Source organism: Lynx canadensis, chromosome D3 (assembly GCF_007474595.2).
Source record: "Lynx canadensis isolate LIC74 chromosome D3, mLynCan4.pri.v2, whole genome shotgun sequence".
Classification (NCBI taxonomy): Eukaryota; Metazoa; Chordata; class Mammalia; order Carnivora; family Felidae; genus Lynx; species Lynx canadensis.
This window is the reverse complement of record NC_044314.2, coordinates 37,364,812-37,376,049: the sequence shown is the minus strand read 5'-3', so window position 1 is coordinate 37,376,049 and position 11,238 is coordinate 37,364,812. Positions and strand designations below refer to the sequence as shown.

The 11,238-nt window shown below is 45.7% G+C and overlaps 1 protein-coding gene across 1 annotated transcript; it reads left to right on the top strand.

Annotated features, from left to right (window-relative positions):
• Positions 1-2,203: 2,203 nt before the first annotated feature.
• Positions 2,204-10,300, top strand: LOC115528018 (60S ribosomal protein L7a-like). Its single transcript, XM_032595327.1, is given in 5 exon segments — positions 2,204-2,382; positions 2,385-2,785; positions 3,000-3,137; positions 3,139-3,204; positions 10,079-10,300. Coding segments are annotated over 5 exon segments (972 nt in total). The 5' UTR covers positions 2,204-2,237.
• The last annotated feature ends 938 nt before the right edge of the window (positions 10,301-11,238 follow it).

Below are 11,238 nucleotides of genomic sequence, written 5' to 3'. Positions count from 1 at the left end.
GTGGCTTGGTCGGCTAAGGATCCAACTCTTGATTTTGGCTCTTGATTTTGTGATCCCAGGGTCATGGGATCAAGCCCTGTGACAGACTCTGTGCTGAGCATGGAGCCTGCTTGAGATTCTCTCTCTTTCTCTTTCTCCCTCTCTCTCTCTCTCTCTCTCTCTCTCTCTCTCAGTCTCTCTCTTCCCCTCTCTCCCTCTGCCTCTCCCCCCCTCTCCCCATTGCCAAAAAAAAAAAAAAAAAAAAAGAAAGGAAAAGAAAGACTTTGCTGCTCTACAGGCCGGGAGAAGAAAGTGTTTCAGGAAGGTAAGAATAGTCAGTGTGTAAATGCAACCGATAAGCTACGAGAGGCTGAGGGTCAACTGTTGGGTTGGCCACATGGAGGTCACTGGCAGCAACACTGTGGGTGGTTTTGGTGGAGTGGCAGGTACAAAGCCCTGCCCAGAGTGAATTCTAGGGAGAACCAAAGACAAGGTAGGGACAGCTACCTTAGACAATTCCATCAGAGAAGTTTCTGAAAAGAGAATCAGGGATGATGGACAGTATCCGAAGGGGAAACCAGGTCAAAGAGAGGGTTTTTGTAAATGCGAGAAATTATAACAAGGGTGAACCCGGATGGTCCAGTGGAGGAAAATCCACAGGAGCAAAGGGTCTACCAGAGAAAGGCGAGGGAGCCATCCACACTCAGCCATCGAATACAACAGGCAAGATTCAAATACATGTGTGACGTTCTGAGTCTAGCATGGGACCAATTTCCTCATGAAGGCTGCTTTGTAACAGCAGCTCATATTCTGAGGAGAACCCAAGGGTACACGTTATATCAGTCACATGGAATTTCAGAGGAAAAGAAAAGGAAAACAACCCAAAAAACCTAGACACTTGCCCTACTTTCTCAAGAGCAGCTCTACAGTCAGCTAGCAATCTAAAAGCTCGGACCTTCAAGTCAGCCAATCATTCTGAACTGGTCTATCACAGACTATATTCTAAGGTGGTAAGCAATAGGTAATTGCATTTTTGTAACACATTAACTTGGTCAAGTTACCAAACTTTTTAGTTTGTGGGACTGAATATTGGCTCACACAAAAATGGTCAACTTGTCTGTTTTGCCTCACCCCAGGTGTGGGGCAGATGCTGTGCTTGCACAACATATCATACTATCAGCATATAAAACTGTTCAGACAGAAAGTAGGTTAGTGGTTGCCTCGTCCTGGGGGTAAGAATGGGGTGTGAATACAAATGGGGAAGAGATTTCTTTTTTGGGGTGATGGAAATGTCCCATAATTGGATTGTGTCATGTATGTACAACTCTTTAAACATACTGAAAACCATTGAATTGGATACTTTAAACAGGTGAATTTTGGGGTGCCTGGGTGGCGCAGTCGGTTAAGCGTCCGACTTCAGCTCAGGTCACGATCTTGCGGTCCGTGAGTTTGAGCCCCGCGTCGGGCTCTGGGCTGATCGCTCGGAGCCTGGAGCCTGTTTCCGATTCTGTGTCTCCCTCTCTCTCTGACCCTCCCCCATTCATGCTCTGTCTCTCTCTGTCTCAAAAATAAATAAACGTTAAACAGGTGAATTTTATGGTATATAAATTCTATCTCCTAAAACTTTTTTAAAAAGAGAGAGGGGGCATCTGGCTGGTTCACTCAGTGGCACATGCGACTCTTGAACTCGGGGTTGTAAGTTTGAGACCCATGCTGGGTGTAGAGATTACTTAAAAATAAAATCTTAGGGCACCTGGGTGGCTCAGTCAGTTAAGTGATCAACTCCTGATTTTGGCTCAGGTTATGATCTCATGGTTTGTGGGATGGAGCCCTGCATTGGGTTCTGTGTGGATAGCGTGGGTCCTGCTTGGGATTCTCTCTCTCCCTCTCTCTTTGCCCCTTCCCTGCTTGCATGCTCTCTTTCTCTCTCTCAAAATAGATAAATAAACCTAAAAAAATTTTTTTAATAAAAAAACAGGGGCACCTGGTGGCTCAGTCATTTAAGTGCCAGACTTCAGCTCAGGTCATGATCTCACTGTTTGTGGGTTCAAGCCCTGAGTCAGACTCCATGCTGACAGCTCAGAGCCTGGAGCCTGCCTTGGTTTCTGTGTCTCCCTCTCTCTCTGCCTCTCCCCTGCTCATGTTTAAAATAAATGTTAAAAAAAATTAACAATAAATAAATAAATAAATAAATAAATAAATAATCTTGATATTACCTACAATTCTCTTTTCTTTTCTCTCTCCTCTAGCCATCCAAGATGCTGAAAGGAAAGAAGACCAAGGGGAAGAAGGTGGCCCTGGCCTCTGCTGTTGTGAAGAAGCAAGAGGCCAAGAAGCTGGTCACTCCCCTGTTTGAGAGAAGGCCCAAGAATTTTGGCATCAGACAGGACATCCAGCCCAAAAGGGCCTCACCAGCTCTGTCAAATGCCACGAGCTGCAGTGGCAAAGGACTATTCTCTATAAATGCCGAAAAGTGCCTTCCGTAATTAACCAGTTCACCCAGGCTTTGGACCACCAAACAGCTACTCAACTGCTTAAGCTGGCCCACAGATACAGACCAGAGAGAAAGCGAGAGAAGCAGAGATTGTTGGCCCAGGCTGCGATGAAAGCTGCCAGCAAAGGGGATGTCCCCACTAAAAGGCTGCCTGTCCTTCAAGCTGGAGTTAATACTGTCACCACCTTGGTGGAAAATACGAAGGCTCAGCTGGTAATGATTGTATATGATGTGGATCCCATTGAACTGGTTGTCTTCCTGCCTGCCCTGTGTTGTAAGATGGAGGTTCCCTTGGGGCAGCTGGGTGGCTCAGTCAGTTGAGCATCTGACTTCAACTCAGGTCATGGTCTCATGAACTGTGAGTTTGAGCCCTGCATCGGGCTCACCACTGTCAGTGCGGAGCCCATTTTGGATCCTCTGTCCCCCTCTCTCTCTGCTCCTCCCCTGCTGGTGCTCTCTCTCTCAAAAATAAAGAAACATTAAAAAAAAATGGTGGCGGTTCCCTGTGGCATCATCAAGGGGGAAGGCCAGGCTGGGGCATCTGGTCCACAGGAAGCCCTGCACCGTTGTCACACAGATTAACTTGGAAGACAAAGGAATTCTGGCTAAACTGGTGGAAGCCATCAGAACCAATTACAGTGACAAATGTGATGAGATCTACCACCACCAGCCACCAGAGAGACAACGTCCTGGGTCCTAAGTCAGTGGCTTGTATTGCCAAGCTGGAAAAGGCAAAAAGAACTGGGCACCAAACTGGACTAAGTGGATGCTGTTGAATTTTCTGTACATAAAAATAATAAAAAGTTCTCTTTCAAAAAAAAATCTTTAAAAATAAGTAAGTTACAAAAATAAAATAAACAGAGCAAACTGTTCTGTGAAGACCTGGGTCCTGTAGGAGGAGGTGGCTCAGAGGGGAGGCCACTGACCTCCAGCTCACTTCCTCCAGAGGCAGAGCCTATCTTCAGTGCTGCTGGAAACACCAGAGTCACTTGGCAGAAGTCAGGGCTCTGTCTAAAACGAGCCGCAAGAGCTCCTCAAACAAAACAAGGTCTAGCCCCTGGCGTGTTTGTGTGGTGGTTTAATCTATAATTACTTGACCAGTAATCCACAAAGATTTTTCTCAGCTAGTAATGACGCAGAGAAACTGAAGGACTCCATAAATATCTGCCTTTTGCTCCTTTTCTTGCTACGACCTGCACCACCCCACCCCCAACTTTACACATGCCTTGCAATGTAAATAGCGTATGTCCTCCTTGTAAGTGGGATGAGGAGTTAATGATTTCTCTAGGATAGATAACATCGAAGGAAAGACCAGGTGAGAATGACCAAAGTTATCATAGGCATATTCCAGACCACCGGAGCTAGACGTCTCCATGCCAAGGCACCCTGACTCCAGGGAATGACACATGGGCCCCTGTCTTTGTTCTAACCGGTTAGAGGTTAGAACGTGCCTGAGAGGACATGTACACCAGGCACCATCCTCAGTAAAAACCCAAGACCCTGAACAAAGACAAGACTCACGCTCCTTTTCTGAGTCTCCCTCAAGCCCCATCTGTATCTTCTCCATATCTTCCATAAACTCTGCTCTCACTTCCTTCTGGCTCATGTTTGATTTCCATTCTTTGTGAAGCTAAGGACCCTCCTGGCTGGTCCTGTGACCCCCTCTGGGTCCTTGGACCTGGCCTGCCGGCATCAGAAAGAGCATGGTGTCCGGTGCTCTTTGATAAGGGTAGTGGTCTTCAGGGAGAAATAGATGGCGTTCACGAGGAGGAACAAGGCTGTGTTCATCCGACCACTTTGTGGTGCTCACTCCATTCCAATTACATGGAGATTCCCATGTTCTCCCTTAAGGTTCAGCTCAGTTTTGGGTTTGCTCCTGACTATCTCAGGAGCTTTGAATCTCTGTCCCAATGCCCTGCCCAGCAGGGTCCCCTGTGTGATGACAGTCCACCCCGTGGATTATAGGTCACTACTCCCTACATGCAGCTAGCTCAGCATGGTCCCCTCTAGAAACTGCCTGGGCTCTCTCTCTCAACACCGAACTACTAAAGGGAAGACAGCAAGCCTTGGCTGGCCCTTTCACTAACTGCCCCAAAACCTCAAAGGCCACACCTCTGGCGGCCTTTAACAGCACGAGGGCTCAGAGATGGCCTCAGGATATGGTGCTATTTGGCCAGGGGATAGCAGATCGTCTAGGTTTGGGAGGTAGGTTTTGTCTCCCTCTGGTTCTGGCTGTAGACCTCCTGAACTGTGCCGTCTCAGCCCCACCCCTCGATCTGCCATTGGCCTCTCTCGTTTACCGTTCTCAGGCTCCTCACGTCCTCACTCTTCACCATGCCCTGCACACTGCCATCTCAGACCACCACCATCCACATCCTTCTTTGTTCGATCTGGGCAGTTGAGAGCACAGACTCAAATCCTGGCTCCTCCTCTTATTCACGGAGCATCTCAGGCAGGGACTTCACCCATCTGTGTATCAGTTTCTTTGTCCATTGTGGGCGCTGAATGGGTTAATAGGAGGGAAGAGTTTTTTAGTGCAGGCCTGCGCCTGGCAGTAAAAGCGCAGTCTTTGCTAGCTCTTCCACTGTCAATGAACCTGCTCATTGCAATGCCTTTGGGGGATCTTCAGGTTTGGGGCACTTTCCAGCAGCCTTTGGTGTGGTTGTTTGTGGCCCAGGAGTTACAATTTTACTGCCAGAGATTTTTTTTTCCTCTTCTCTTTCGTGCTGTTGCCGAAGTTTGCAATTGCTGAGCTGCCAACTCTGGATAACAAACATGCTTTCTGTAGCTATTTGCGCTTATTCCAAGGGAAGCCCCTGCCAGGAGTCACTGTAGCTATCCTTGTCCCTGTGCTGTCCCCATTCCTCCTTGCCTCTCTATCACAGGACAGAGCAGAAAGTGTTGTGTGTCAGGCATCCACATTTGTCACCGCAAAACTCTCGTCTAGTGTAGGGAGTCATTTTCCCCTCCCTGTCCTAATTCTCTGCCCTTTTAAACCAGAGCTATTATTACTTCTAATTTGCATTGAATGGTCCCTTAGCAACCATCACACATTGAATGGGATATCAACTTGCTTCTAATACTGCTAGATTTACCAAAATCTTAGCTCCACCAGGGTATAACTTAAAATGTGATAAACAGAAACGTAAACAGCTTTCAGCACATCCACATACATAAAGATCCTCCTTTTTAGAACAGCTGCATGATAGCCAAGTTGACTAGAAGGCACATTTTGGATGAATCCCATTTCTCCCTTGCCATCAATAAAAAGCAAACTCATAAATCTATTTATACTTGAAACATTTTTGGACCCGAAAACAGGGCCACTGTTCCTAAGATTTAAGGGGGGAGGGGGGCGGGCACCTGGGTGGTCCAGTTAGTTAAGCAGCTGACTGTTGATTTCAGCTCAGGTCATGATCTCACATTGGTGAGTCTGAGCCCTGCGTTGGGCTCTTATTGGGCTCTGCGCTGATAGCATGACAGTTTGGAGCCTGCTTGGAATTCTCTCTCTCTCTCTCTCTCTCCTCTCTCTCTCTCTCTCTCTCTCTGCCCCCCTGCATGTGTGTGTGTGTGTGTGCGCACGCACGCACATGCACTCCCTTCTTCTTTCTTCAGAATAAATAAAATAAAAACTTCAAAAAATAAAAATAAAAAATAAAAACACATATAATGGGTGCCTCACTGGCTTAGACCATAGGGCATATGACTCTTGATTTGGGGTTGTGAGCTCCAGCCCCACATTAGGGGTAGAGTTTACTTAAAACACACACACACACACACACACACACACACACACACACACACAATATTTAAATAACATAGCTATTTCATAATACTTTTAGAACTAGTACTTTTAAAAACATATTTATTAAGACTCTACCTTTTCTAGATAAGAGAGAGACAGTGATATGCTGGTAAACTAGTTTTCTGTAAGAAAAAAAGAAACGATTTTGTAGTGTCTGCCTATGTCTGTGGTGTAAATACTCCCACCATGGTTGATTTCAAGCCCTGAACTGTTTAACCAGGGGCTCATAAAATTCCTGAATAGAGTGTTTAACAACCTCAAAGGCTCTAGCACACCCCTGGAAGGGGAATAAAAGGATGCATAAAATGCAAGAGGGCAACTTAAGCAAAAAGCAGGTCAAAAGGAAGGAATGAAGCAAGGATAAAAATATAGAATGGAGCCAGGAATTAGTAAATATGAAAATGCTTACTTTAAAGCCCTATAAACAGGTTTAATACTCTCACCTGACTTTAAGAAACTTCCAGCACTGAGAGAAGCTTCCTTGGTTCACAGTGTCCTTAAGATAAAAATAAGTCTCATGCTGAGAAGTGCCAGTTCTTCAAGTAGGTCACATTTCTCCTGAGGGTGCCCATAAAGCAAAGACTGTGTCACATAGGGAATGTCCTCATCCACATCAGGGTGATGGCCTGACCTTGAGACCGCAATTAAGCGAAAGCAATTCTGGAGGCTGCTGGGCCCAGCCAGGGTTCAGGGACCAGTATTCCCACATTCCCAGTTTAATCCCTGCCAGGTGGAGCTGGGGATGTCTTCCAGAGCCCTTGAGTTATCTTCCAGACTTTTTGCTAAAGAAGCTTGTGGCAAGTTTGAACTTGTTCTCCCAGACCCTACCTGAGGGTCTCTCCAGAAATCCCAGTCTTTACAACATTCACATGACGGGGCCTCTGCCTCCAGGCCCTGATCAGCAGGCTGAGCCCCAAGAACAGGAACTTCCACGTAGACTCAGTTCATGTTCCTGCCAGATCCATCCAGAGCTACCCACAATCTTTGGAACCTTGTAGTTTGGATGGCTAACCACTCCCTTGAGGGTGAGCCCTCTAGCTGGTCTGGGTCTCCGGCCCCGACCTATCTTCCCTCTGTCCTCCTTGGCACCCCTATGGCCACCCGCACACACCTCCACCATTGGCTCCAGTTGGGTGGGGATTCACATTCATTGGTGTGGGCGGACAGCAATGTTTCCCAGAGCAAGGATCAGTCCTGGTTCACTAGGCTGTCTTGTACCATCACCAAAGACACAGTGGATTCAACATACGGTCTTTTAGATTTCTTCATTCTTGCCTTTTTAGGTAGAAGTGAAGGCAAGTAGGGAAAGGTGTTCAGCAGTTGACCCTAATTACCGAAACGACAGCAACAACACCTGGAATTCACAGCCTCTTTCCTGTTATGAAGAAAACCTCAGGGAACCTTGGCCTGGTTTTCCTCACTGAGGACAGAGCCACCAAGGTTTGTACTTCACTCCAAACCCTGGTGAGATGCAGGCACCCTGGCCTCACTCAGCAGAGGACAAGCTCTCGGGACATCCGAGTCAGGGTTCAGACATGGCCAAGATTACTTGGGGTGCCTGGGGGGCTCAGTGGGTTAGGTGTCTAACTTCAGTTCAGGTCATGATCTCGCAGTCTGTGAGTTCAAGCACCACGTTGGTTCTCTGTGCTTTCAGCTCGGAGCCTGCTTTGGCTTCTGTGTCTCACTCTCTCTCTGCCCCTTCCCCGCTCGTGCACTGTCTCTGTCTCTGTGTCTGTCTCTGTCTCTCTCAAAAATAAATACACATTAAAAAAAAGAAGAAGAAGAAATGGCAAAGATTGTCTCTTGAGGCATGTTACAGCCCCATCCAGCAAATATACCATTCTTCCACCCTGGGTCATTCACTCACAAGCCCGACGCTGCCTAGGCTGTGGAATATAGCCAAGCCACAGCTCTGCAAAGGAACCTGTGCCAAACCACAGTGCTCCTCTAAGAAAAGGCATCTGACAGAGGCCATTTCCTAGGACTAGTCCATCAGTGAAAAATGTGCCAGAGGTAAAGAAAGCAGTCGATGTGTGTGCGGGTATATGTGTGTGCACTCACACGTGCAGGTACACTTACAGGGCTTCTTCTTTTCCATCAATTCTGAGAACCCTCTATTAAATTCTTCCTGCAGGGCGCCTGGGTGGCTCAGTTGGTTGAGCATCTGGCTCTTGATTTAAGCTCAGGTCATGATCTCACAGTTCGTGGGATCGAGCCCCACGTCAGGCTATGTGCTGATGGTGCAGAGCCTGCTTGGGATTCTCTCTCTCCCTCTCTCTCTACCCCTCTCTCAAAATAAATAAATTAACTTAAAAAACATAAATGATTCCTGCAGACATAAATTATAACTAGATATAGGAAAATATAGGAACTGGGGGGGGGAAAGGGTTCTTTTCTTTTTTTTTAAGTTCATTTATTTATTTTAAGGCAGAGACAGCATGAGTTGGGGAAGGGCAGAGAGACAGGGAGAGAGAGAGAATCCCTGACGCAGGGCTTGAACTCATGAAACCATGAGATCAGGACCTGAGCTGAAACCAAGAGTCAGAGACTTAACTGACTGAGCCATCCAGGCCCCACCCCTGACTTTGTTTTTAAGTTTATTTAAGAAAAAGATTCTTTTTTTTTCTTTTTAAATTTACATCCAAGTTATTTAGCATATAGTGCAATAATGATTTCAGGAGTAGATCCCAGTGATTCATCCCCTATATATAACACCCAGTGCTCATCCCAACAAGTGTCTTCCTTAATGCCCCTTATGCAATTAGCCCATCCCCCCAACCACAACCCCTCCAGCAACCCTCAGTTTGCTCTCTATATTTAAGAATCTCTTATGTTTTGTCCCCCTCCCTGTTTTTATATTATTTTTGCTTCCCTTCCCTTATGCATCTGTTTTGTATCTTAAATTCCAAATATGAGTGAAGTTATATGATATCTGTCTTTCTCTGACTAATTTCGCTTAGCATAATACTCTCTAGTTCCATCTATGGTGTTGTAAATGGCAAGATTTCATTCTTTTTTGTTGCCAAGTAATATTCCATTGTATATATATATACCACATCTTCTTTATCCATTCATCCATCGATGGATATTTGGGCTCTTTCCATACTTTGGCTATTGTTGATAGTGCTGCTATAAACATGGGGGTGCATGTGTCCCTTCAAAATAGCACCCTTTTATCCCTTGGATAAATGCCTAGTAGTGCAATTGCTGGGTCATAGGGTAGTTCTATTTTTAACTTTTTGAGGAAGCTCGATACTGTTTTCCAGAGTGGCAGCAAGGGGTTATTTTCTTAAAAGAATTGGAACATTCCTTGGGTAAGTAATAGGACAAAATAGTGTCTAGAGCACTCTTTCTGAGTGCTCTTTGCAGAAGTATATTCATCTCCTTTAAGGATTTTTCTGGTGTAAAGCATTTAGTGGAAACACTGAGCCAAGTACAAGTGTGCCTCCTGGGCATGGGAGCCCACTCCTTCTCTGATGTACTAAAACTCAAATCTCAGATCAGTTGCCCATTGGTTGATGGTCTCTAAAAAAAACTGCAAATGTGTGGTGGAAAAATGTGACAGATAAGGAATATAGCTGCAGGAAGCTTTCCACCTGCCCCATTCAAGAGGCATCACAAGGCAAATTCTTTCTGGAGACCAACAAAAAAGTGAATGTTTTGATAGGACTTACAAGGCCTCTCAAGACACAATCTGGCACTGTCCATGGCAAATAAATGCAAATACACACAGTTTTATAGTAGGTCTCCTTGTGGTGGGTCAAAGTCCTTCCATGTTCTCTTTTCATTTGCCCTATTAGATGGAGATGGCATTTCAACTCACCGCCGCCCCCCAGCCACCTGGGGACTGTGTGGCACCTGGGGACTGTGTGGCACCTAGGGGCAGTGCGGCACCTGGGGACTGTGTGGAGTCACAGAGGCAGTCAGCACCTGATGAGTCCAGCTCAGACAAAGCACTCCCGTCCCTCTGGCTGTGGCGTCTGGTTCAGGGATGGGCTCCCACAGAGTATGGCTCCCACTGAGTGAAGCACTTCATTGAGTGAAGGGCCTTCATTGGAGGGAGCTGGTAGTGCCCACCTTGCCAGGAGGAAGTCAGTCTCAAGAAAAGCCAACACAGAGGAGAGCTCAGCTAGGAGAAACCAAGAGAAATAAAGCCAGATGCAGAACCCTGATCAAACCACTCTTGGAGCTCATCGGGCACTTGGGTGACAAATCCCAATGAATCTCCTCTGATTCAACTCTGTGCACTATTTTTTTAAATAATTTTTAAAATGTTTATTTATTTATTTATTTTGACAGAGAGAGAGAGTCAGACAGACAGACAGCACAAGTGGGGGAGGGGTAGAGAGAGAGAGAGAGGAAGACACAGAATTCAAAGCAGGTTCCAGACTTTGAGTTGTCAGCACAGAGTGTGATGTGGGGCTTGAACTCACGAACTGTAAGATCATGACCTGAGCCAAAGTTGGACCAACTGAGCCACCCAGGACTTCCAAGTCTGTGCATTAAATGGGATTTTCAGTAACCTGTAATCAAAAACATCCTAACTAAAACACCATGTCTTCTGAATTACTAAACAATTTAATAAAATGGAGACTGCCAACATCTTGTGTAACAGGCTTTAGGAATTCTGGCTTTGAAAGGCACTATACTCAGAAAGACCTAACAACCAATCGACTGTAACTATATTTTCATGGATCAATGACACATCCAGTAATTCATGCACTGTTTTCCACTTAAACACTGCTTCTACGAGGATTTGAGTAAGCTTAGAATTTAAAAAAAAAAAATCTATATATTAGGACAATTAAAAGAAGAATTAAATATCCAGGGGGAAAATGGATATATCAGAAAACAGCAATGAAGTACAATCATTATATAGAAACATACAATTTAGTTCAGAGCATCCTGGCAGCCAAGGTAAAACAAACAAACAAACAAACGCCACAACACAACAGCTTAA